At 35.1% G+C, this 10,598-nt stretch overlaps 1 protein-coding gene across 1 annotated transcript; it reads left to right on the forward strand.

The window, feature by feature from the left end:
• The first annotated feature begins 487 nt into the window (after positions 1–487).
• Positions 488–2,712, forward strand: LOC18035484 (3-ketoacyl-CoA synthase 4). Its single transcript, XM_006423215.2, has one exon. It carries the CDS (start codon positions 853–855, stop codon positions 2,365–2,367), a length of 1,515 nt encoding a protein of 504 aa, XP_006423278.1. The 5' UTR covers positions 488–852; the 3' UTR covers positions 2,368–2,712.
• The last annotated feature ends 7,886 nt before the right edge of the window (positions 2,713–10,598 follow it).

The raw sequence follows: 10,598 nt of genomic DNA on the forward strand, positions 1-10,598 counted from the left end.
TATTGAAATTTTATAATTGATCCGGTGTACTAATTTGATTAAAATCATACTGGCTTTCCTTATATGCCCTCGTAGGCTTGGCCGCCGAACTAATGGTTGGTAGGAGATGAAAAAATAATAATAATAATAAAAGAAAAAACCATTGCTCGACAACCACCGGAAACGACGTCGGCTTATGTACACTTCCGTTACAGATTTCCAAGTTCCATGCTCATCGTGCCGAGAAAGCCGCTTTCAAATTTCAGCCAACTCAACTTTGACTCTTCCAAAATTCCAAAATCACCCTAGCCCTTTCCAAATATTGAGTTGCAAATCCAATTCTTCGAGGGTGTTTTAGTCAGTTTGAACAAAAGAGGACCTAATCAAAGCAGATAGAGAAACTTATCGTCATTTAAGAATATTTAAACAATAGAGGGTCTAGATGTTATCTTTCGACTCTATATAAGTTTATGGCTCTCGACAGGAAATGGTGGTAGATGCACGGAGAGAGAGGGAGGTAGCAGAGCAAACGCAGCAAACAAAATAAAAATAAATATAAAAATTGATAATTTTTTGTTGATTTGATGTTTTGAACAGCCTCTCTCTCTCTCTGAATCCCATTCTTTTAATCCATCTACGTGTTTAACAATGGCTTCTGGTCGTTGTTACAGTTGCATCAACCCTCTCTAAACCCACCAACTCAAACTCCCAGTTCCAAAGCAAAGATTGTTTGCTGTTTTTTTTTTTTTAATCATCAAAAGATCCGTTCTTCATACGTACACCGATAGTTTGCACAGTTTATATATATCATATTGCTATACGAAAATACCCACCTCAAGAATCACTCTGTTTTGTTTAAAGTTTCAATCCGCCATGAGTACTATTAATGGTGGTGGTGTTCAGATCCGGCAGAGCAGGAGGCTGCCAGATTTTCTTCAGAGTGTGAATTTAAAGTATGTGAAGTTGGGTTATCACTACTTGATGACTCATCTTCTGACCCTTTTGTTAGTTCCTTTAATGGCTGTCATTATCATTGAGGCATCACAAATGAACCCAGATGACATTCACCAGTTGTGGCTCCATCTCAAGTATAATCTTGTCAGTGTCATTATTTGCTCGGCTGTTCTTGTTTTTGGATCCACTGTTTACATCATGAGTCGGCCCAGATCCATTTACTTGGTTGATTTTTCTTGTTACCGCCCTCCTTGTCATCTGCAAGTCAAATTTCATCAGTTCATGGAGCATTCGAGGCTGACTGGTGATTTTGATGAGTCTTCATTGGAGTTTCAGCGCAAGATTTTGGAAAGATCGGGACTTGGTGAAGAAACTTATGTGCCTGACGCTATGCATTATTTGCCACCTAGGCCTTCAATGGCCGCTGCTAGAGAGGAGGCAGAGCAGGTGATGTTTGGTGCTTTGGATAATTTATTTGCTAATACTAATGTCAAGCCTAAAGATATTGGTATTCTTGTCGTTAATTGTAGTTTGTTTAATCCTACACCTTCGTTATCTGCTATGATTGTTAATAAGTATAAGTTGAGGGGTAATATTAGGAGCTTTAATCTTGGTGGTATGGGGTGTAGTGCTGGGGTTATAGCTATTGATCTTGCTAAGGATATGCTGCAAGTACATAGAAATACTTATGCTGTTGTTGTCAGTACTGAAAATATTACTCAGAATTGGTATTTTGGGAACAAGAAGTCCATGTTGATACCCAATTGTTTGTTTAGAGTTGGGGGTTCCGCGGTTTTGCTATCAAATAAAGCCAAGGATAGGCGCCGGGCTAAGTATAAGCTTGTTCATGTAGTGAGGACACATAAAGGAGCTGATGATAATGCATTTAAGTGTGTTTATCAAGAACAAGACAATGCTGGAAAAACTGGGGTGTCCTTGTCGAAAGATTTAATGGCTATTGCTGGTATGGCCCTAAAGGCCAACATCACTACCTTAGGTCCCCTTGTTCTTCCTATAAGCGAGCAACTTCTCTTCTTTGCAACTTTGGTTGCCAAGAAGTTTTCTAATGCCAAAGTCAAGCCTTATATTCCTGATTTCAAGCTCGCTTTTGATCATTTTTGCATACATGCTGGAGGGAGAGCTGTGATTGACGAGCTTGAGAAGAATTTGCAGCTTCTCCCAGAACACGTTGAGGCATCTAGGATGACTTTACATCGGTTTGGTAACACATCATCAAGTTCAATTTGGTATGAGCTGGCTTACACTGAGGCAAAAGGTAGGATGCGAAGGGGGAACCGGGTTTGGCAGATTGCCTTTGGGAGTGGTTTCAAATGTAATAGTGCGGTCTGGCAGGCCCTTCGGAATGTGAAGCCCTCCCCTAATAGTCCGTGGGAAGATTGCATTGACAAGTATCCAGTGCAGACAGTTACATAACTTGACCATAATCTTTGGTTAGAGAGTATTAATATAGAGAAGGGTGTCTGGATAGATTAACTAAGTTATTATTGTTTCTTCTCTGTTGGCTTTCTATTTTTTCTTTTCTTATTGTTTTTCAAATTTTTTGGGTCACATTATGTGCTGTTCGGTCTTGTAGTCATACTGTTGTATTGTTTGCTCCAGTAACTTTGGTGGTATAAATTCTTGAACCTGGGGTCTTGTACTTTGATACTTTGGTGATATATGTGCTGAATTAATACAGGTATTTGTATTAATAAGATGTTTGCACTTCTTCAAGGACCTATAAGGTGCCCATGTAAATATATTCAATCCATTTTATCATTTGTGAACTTTGCCTAAAGTCATGTTCTGTAAACAAAGGCACTTTTATAGATACAACTGCTATAAATGACTCTAAAGTATGTTATTAATTGGATTTTCACCTTCTTTTCCCAATCAAGCATCTGTAAAGAAGGCACTTTTAATGATTCCCATTTCCAGATGGTTTCCCGATTCCCCTCTGAAACTGCCATTTAGCTTAGTCTTGGCCCTTAAGCAAGCCTTTTTTTTTTTTTTTTGGGGGGGGGGGGGGGGGGGAGAAAATATTTGGGTTAAATGCCCAACCGGTGGGACCCCGGCTTTTTGGGAAATTGATTTCCATTATAAAGCGCAAAAGTTTTTTTTTTTTGCATTTAAATTTTCAGAATTTCATGTTTTTTGAGGAATGCTTTGCCGTGAGGCAACACATGCTCACTCTGTTCTTACCCAATTTACTTACGCAATGAGAAGTGTTGGTCCTCAGATAATGTCATGTTTAATTGATGTTGAAAGATTAACTATCATCTTTAAGTCGATTACTTGAAATCATAGATCTGTGAGCATGACCTTCAATCATTCATTCATATCTACTTGGATTCTTATGTCTGTCATTGAATTTCTTTGCCTTACTAACATCGTTTTGTTATTCATCATATTTCTTCGAAGTTTCCTTTGTCGTCCTTGGCTATTTCCTTTCCTTAACTTAATAATTTAGATTTCTTGTCCATCATCCTAGCTACCGTACTCTTTGTTTTAACAAAATTTAGTACGGTTCTGGTGTATTGTTAACACTTGGAGTGTATCCTAAGGAAGCATTTTTGTCATTCATGCTCATTTTCTCTCAAGTCATTATAATTCTCATTGGCATTATTTGGAATGTGTCACAATCATATTCGCTATCTTGCATTGTTTCTTTACACTGCCTACATGATTTACTTCTGGCATAATTTCACTCCTTATTGGTAATCATTTTGGCGTCAATCGTTATCCAGAGGTAGAATGGATGCTTCTGAAATTTGTATTATTTGCATTTTTGTCAATGACTTGTTCAGATGGAATTATGGAAATACAGTTGTTTTTGCACGTTTTGGTGAGCTGCTCGAGCAAAATAATCGTTTAGCTTCTTCTCCATGAAGAAATCCCAATTTATGATTGTTGTAATTAGACCCTGTGGTTTTATCCATGTGATTTGTAATGTTGATGTTGCTTCCATTTACAAAATATTAAATTGATATTTACAAAGTTTTGGAAATTGGAGTCTTCAAATAATTTCTTCTAATCCAATTTTGACTAGCATGTGGTTGAATCGTTGAATATTCTGGAGTCGGAACTTTCGATGTTGAAGCTTTCCGTATTCAATAATATACGAGCTAGGCCACTCGGGTTCGAGTTGTTTCTCAATTTGAGATGAAGATAGTTTTCTCCCATTCGTAATATGATTAGAATGGACATCCATCGAATATTAAAGAGGGTTAAATATGAGTGGAGTAGATGTCTTTAAAATTTAAATTGTGCTATATAAGATTTTTAATTTATAAATTGATCCCAGTAATTATTTGATTTAAATATTAGTGTAGTAATTTCATAAAATATGAGTTATAATTTGAGTAAAAATCTGATATAATTAAAAAAAAAAGGACCAAATGAACAATATTGGATAAGTAATTTTTTTAAAAAATAATAACGACCTAAATTTTTTTTATATAAATTCATTTAATACATACCTCACTTGTAGGGTCTTGAAAATATTTATTGTAAAAAAATGCTGACGGCAATAAAAATCAAAGGTGGCGTTCTTTATTATTATTCTTGTCGTTTGGTCTAAATAGATGTGAATTAAATCTACATATTGATTTCCTAGACATCTGCAAATTATAATAAATAAATAAATTATTTGTTAAAACGTCACATTTAACTTTTAATGATGACTTTTTTGACACCAAAGTGATAAAAACAATTTCTAAAAGTGACAAAAATGTCATTCTTGATGTATTTAATAGACAAAATAATTCATCAAAACAAGTAATGTCAAGTAAGGATGACAATTCGGGTCAGGATTTATTTGTTCGGTTTGATTCAATGCGAATTAAATGGGTCTGAGTTTGAAAAAGTTAATTTATTTAATAAATGAGTGCATTCAAATTGATTTGCTAATTAAACAATTAGAATATGAGTTGAGAACATTGATTCATTTATTATCAAAATTCGATAAAAATTTTTATTATTCGTTTAATTAAATTATTTATTTAACATTAAATATTGATGAAAAAATTTTAAGGTTTGAAGGCTAATATAGTAATTATAAGTGATTATAATTTGTACTTTGTAGGGTGTTAAATTTATGGTCTTTTATATTTTATTTTACTTAATTTTTGTTTATTAATTATATTTTTGTAAATGAAGTTATATTCAATTTGATTTGTTATTGATTCGTTATATAATAAACATTATAAATGAATCCAAATTTGATTCGATTTGTTTATTAATTCTACTAAGTGAATTAAATGAATTAAACCAAATATTCGTTTAATGAATGAATCGAATTCGAATCCTAAAATTTTAATTTGTTTAATAAACGAATTAAATCCGAATCAACAGAATTTTGATTCAATTCATTTATCATTCGATTCAACTTCGATTCTTTTATTTATTTTGCACCCTTAATGTCAAGTATTATTCTTATGTTTTGGACACCGAAATAAAATCCTCGGAGAAATAAGGTTAACTATTTAATTTGGACTTTGTTCGTCATTTTAAAAAGTAAAAATGAAATAGCGCAGCACTTGCATGACTTTTGGGATCATGTGTTTTTCTTCGATTGGAAGATGTTGGGATAGTGATTCTGTTCATTGAACAAAATTTTATTTGCTTGTATATATATGTTGGGTTTTGATCATATGGGTGATAACTCTCTCTCTTTCTAAAGTTATTTTTTAATAAGAGAATTTTTACTTTAATAAAATTAGAGATAAACTAAAAAATAAGAAAAAATAAACACTTTAATTTAGTGTCTTTTATTATGTATTGTATTAAAATTTGTGTTTTTCTAACTTGTCTCCTATTATGTTAATCTAAAATCCTGACCAAACTAGAATTATAAATATGAATCAAATAACTAAAATAAGATAAATCTTAATAAAATTCTAAATATTAAATTGACTCAAATATTGTAATTTTTACTAAATTCTAACCCATATGCTTCCTACATCAGTCTCTTCCTTTTTCTTAAAAAAAAAGTGTTCTTAAATTTTCCTAAAAACAAAAGATTATCCAGAGGATGAAACTTGTAATGAAGGAGCCATTAATTTTGTAATACAAACATGTAGTAGTTTGCATAAACTTTTCCTGAAACTCAGTACCAAAATTTCAATTTCTTCTTGCTTTTAGTTATGGCTCTTCTAAAATATGCAAACTCATATGAAGAAGCCACAATAAGTTCTCTTAGCTTTCTCTATACTATGCTCAACTTTCTTTTTATTCAATTTTTTCTTTAAAGCTAAGTGCTCGTCTAGTACAACTTTCTTATCTTTGATGTACATACATAACTATATCAATAAACTCAAAAAGATTTTCTTTAGTAAACTCGCTTAGGTTCAACTTCAATTGGCAAGATCATATCAACTTTATCATCTCCGTGAACAATTATTGTCTCTTCAACTTAAGTTTCTTGCACAATTTCAATCATAATATTATTAGATATAAAAATCAAATCAAGAATAGATTCTACCTTATCCTTGGAATTTGTAGGTGTCGTCGTGAGCTAGCATGAGCTGTTGGCATGTGCTGTCAATTATAGAATTGATTTTGTAATTACGTCCGGGAATCTTTTAGTTGATCACTCTTGTATTTAAATATAGAAACAATTTATTTCTTCCTTTTTTAGGATGTAATTAGCTTCATATATTGCCTCTGATTTGGAGAAGAATATACGACAGAATTATTTTCTGCATTGAAACCTTTCTTTGACATGGTATCAGAGCAGGTTCCTTATCAAGAGAATTTGTGTTGACAACCGAATATTTTCTTTTTCTTTTTTTTCTCTCGAAATTCGTATTCGTATTCTGAATATTCACCGTTGTTGTGAACTTTCACAGGCGTATCAATGGATATTATCCCACCACCAGCACCACAAGTTGTTGTTCATCAAGACAACTCGGCATTTCCAACTGGAATCACTCTAGATGAGACCAACTACTCATTATGGTCTCAACTCATGGAGATGCGGATTAGTGCTCGCAACAAAGCTGGTTATCTTACTGGAGAAACGAAGAAACCAGCACCTGGAGATCCTAATCTTGGATCATGGATTACTGAAAATCAAAGAGTCAAGAGTTGGTTGATTGACTCAATGAGTCCATCGTTGATGCAACGATTTATTCGTCTCCCTACAGCCAAAGATATATGGGAGGCTGTATCAAAAACCTTCTATGACGGAACTGATGAAACCTGTATTTTTGAGCTGAACCAGAGATCTTTCTCTACCAAACAGGATGGGCGACCATTGCCAACGTATTACAATGAACTGGTTGCCATTTTTCAGGAAATCGATCATAGGACTACCACTCAAGAAGGCACAGTCGAAGGGGTGTTACAGCTGCATTCTGCAATGGCTAGGCTTCGAGTTCATATTTTTCTAAGTGGCCTCGACTCAGAGTTTGAACAGGTTCGTGGAGAAATATTGCGAAAAGACCCAAAACTTGATTTAGAAAGCACATATGCTTATGTTAGAAGGGATTACCAACAGAGACAAACAATGGGAGGCTCTCATTTAATTTCGGAGAACCTTGCCATGCTGGCCAGTCAAAACCGAAATGGATATTCGAAAAATCGAGGCAATCAATCATCCAGCAAAGTTAACAACCTTGTGTGCACTCACTGCGGAGAAAAAGGTCATTCACAACAACGCTGCTATGAAATCATTGGCTATCCAGATTGGTGGGATTTCTCAAAGAAGCCCCGTAAGAAAATATCTGGGAAGGCTAATGTGACAGCAGCAAAGGATGAAGAACAACCATCCCCTTCAGCAAATGTTGCCCACCCAGGTATTATTGGTAAGACATCTGTATGTTCTGTAACTTCTAAGAATAGAATGTGGATTATTGATACAGGTGCATCTGAGCATATGACCAGAGATTCTAGCCAATTAAAATCTGTTCTTCCCTCTTTTCAATCTGTTATCTCCACTGCAAACGGTAGTACTTCTCCTATTATTGGGGAAGGGTCTATTACCCTGAGTAATACTCTTACATTAGATACAGTTCTTGTTGTCCCATCCCTTGAATATAATCTTTTGTCGGTTAGCCAAATTACCTCCACACTTGCTTGCACTGTAACGTTTTGGCCCACTTTTTGTGTTTTTCAGGACATTCTAACTCGGAAGATTCTTGGTTATGGTGTTAGACGGGGTAAACTCTATTACTTGGAATTGACAGAAAATGAGGGACCAAATATCAGTCAGGCAAATCAAGCTTCTAATAAAGATAGAACTCAGGCAAATGTTTGGTTATGGCATCGTAGATTAGGACACATTTCTTTTGGTTATCTCAAAAAATTACAGCCTCATCTTTTTTCAACTCTAAATGATTTGAATTTTCATTGTGACATTTGTGAGATGGCTAAAAGCCATCGTACTTCTTATTTACCAAGTTTAAATAAAAGTCTAGAACCTTTTGTGGTGATTCATTCCGATGTTTGGGGTCCTGCAAAAGTTGCTTCTCTTTCTAAAGCTCGTTTTTTTGTGACATTTATTGATGAATGTACTAGAATGATTTGGGTGTCTTTACTTATAAAAAAAAGCGATGTATGTCTAGCCTTTCAAGAATTTCACAAAATGGTAAGTACTCAATATCAAAAGCAGATTCGTGTACTTCAATCTGACAATGGTACTGAGTATATGGATGCCTCTCTTGGCAAGTTTTTAAACATTCATGGAATTCGTCATCAGACCTCATGCACTTACACCCCACAACAAAACGGGCTGGCTGAGAGGAAAAATAGACAGATTTTAGAGGTGGTTCGTGCTTCTCTTTTTGGCATGAACATGCCTCGGTTTTATTGGGGAGAAGCTGTAAAATCTGCAGCTTATATCATTAATCGAACCCCCTCACGAGTGCTAGATTTTCAAACTCCCCAACAAAAAATGCAATCCTTACTCTCCATTCCTCATCTTCCTAATCTTGAACCCCGAATATTTGGTTGTATTGTTTATGCTCACATTCCAAAAAGTTTACGAACTAAACTTGATCCATGTGCCAAACGCTGTGTTTTTATTGGCTATTCTGATCTTCAAAAAGGTTATAGGTGCTATGATCCACACACAAAAAAATTACAGGTAACTTTGGATGTCTCTTTTCATGAATTAGAACCTTATTATTCAGGGGGAATCTCTTACCATTCCCTCCAGGGGGAGAGTTTGTGTGAAGAGAATGGTCAAAGGGAAAATGAAGGAGGAGATGAATTTGTAGAATTAGAGCACATGGTCGAAAAACTTCAAAACGGTGATGGAAATGAGGTTCAACAAGGGTGTGATAACATGACTGAAACCGAATGTGATCCCTCCTATTTTCTGGACATGTCTGAAGCACAATCAAGGCCACTAGAGCTACCCATGTCTACACCATTAACTGAAGAATTAACCGAAAGTGTTCCTCCTCAGGTAATTTCAAATCCATTGTCTAATGAGTCTAATGAACCTTTTTTTTCTGTAGAAGACATGAATCCTAGATATCCACAAAGGTTAAATAGAGGAATTCCAAAGAAACAATATGAACCTGATCCCAAATCCAAAATAAAATACCCAATCAGTAACTACATGTCATCTCATAGGTTATGTGAATCATATGCACTTACTATTAATCAATTATCCACTATATCTATTCCTAGTAGTGTACAGGATGCTTTGGAGGATCCAAAATGGACTAAGGCGATGAATGAAGAGATGGAAGCTCTACAAAAAAATGCCACTTGGGAATTGGTTTCACTACCTAAGGGAAGGAAAACAATTGGATGTAGATGGGTATTCACAGTAAAACTCAGAGCGGATGGAAGCATTGATAGGTATAAAGCGAGACTAGTGGCAAAGGGATATACACAAAGGTATGGAATAGATTACCAAGACACTTTCGCACCAGTAGCCAAGATAAATACCATTCGTATTATTATTTCTATAGCAGCAAATCGAGATTGGCCCTTGAAACAGTTCGATGTCAAAAATGCTTTTCTCAATGGAGATTTAGAAGAAGAAGTTTATATGGAGCTACCTCCTGGTGTCAAACATAGTTCTATGCGTAGGAATGAAGTATGTAAGCTGAAGAAGTCCTTGTACGGACTAAAACAATCACCTAGGGCATGGTTTGGGAGGTTTTCAGCGACAATGAAAGCTGCTGGTTATAAACAAAGTAATTCAGACCATACTTTGTTTATAAAACACAAAGGTGGAAAAGTGACGGTGTTAATAGTGTATGTTGATGATATGGTGTTAACAGGGGATGATTTATCTGAAATGAAAGCACTACAAGAACATTTGGCTGCTGAATTCGAAATGAAAGATCTTGGGCAACTTAAATACTTCTTGGGGATTGAGGTAGCAAGATCGAAAAGTGGAATTTTTCTTTCACAACGAAAATACGTGTTAGATCTCCTCACTGAAACTGGTATGCTTGATTGTAAACCAGCTGAAACGCCTATGGAGATGAATCACAAGCTCGGGATTTTACCAAATCAAACTCCAACTGATAAGGGTCGTTATCAACGGCTAGTTGGGAGGTTAATCTATTTATCCCACACAAGGCCAGACATAACATATGCCGTAAGTATAGTAAGCCAATTCATGCATTCACCAAGTGAAGAACATATGGATGCAGTCTATCGAATTCTGAGATATTTGAAGTGTGCTCCTGGAAAAGGTTTAT

The sequence above is a fragment of the Citrus clementina genome, unplaced genomic scaffold, assembly GCF_000493195.1.
Source record: "Citrus clementina cultivar Clemenules unplaced genomic scaffold, Citrus_clementina_v1.0 scaffold_8, whole genome shotgun sequence".
Classification (NCBI taxonomy): Eukaryota; Viridiplantae; Streptophyta; class Magnoliopsida; order Sapindales; family Rutaceae; genus Citrus; species Citrus x clementina.

Bases quoted from the DNA above. Each gene is read 5' to 3' on its own strand.
- LOC18035484 (XM_006423215.2), top strand. From the start codon at position 853: ATGAGTACTATTAATGGTGGTGGTGTTCAGATCCGGCAGAGCAGGAGG.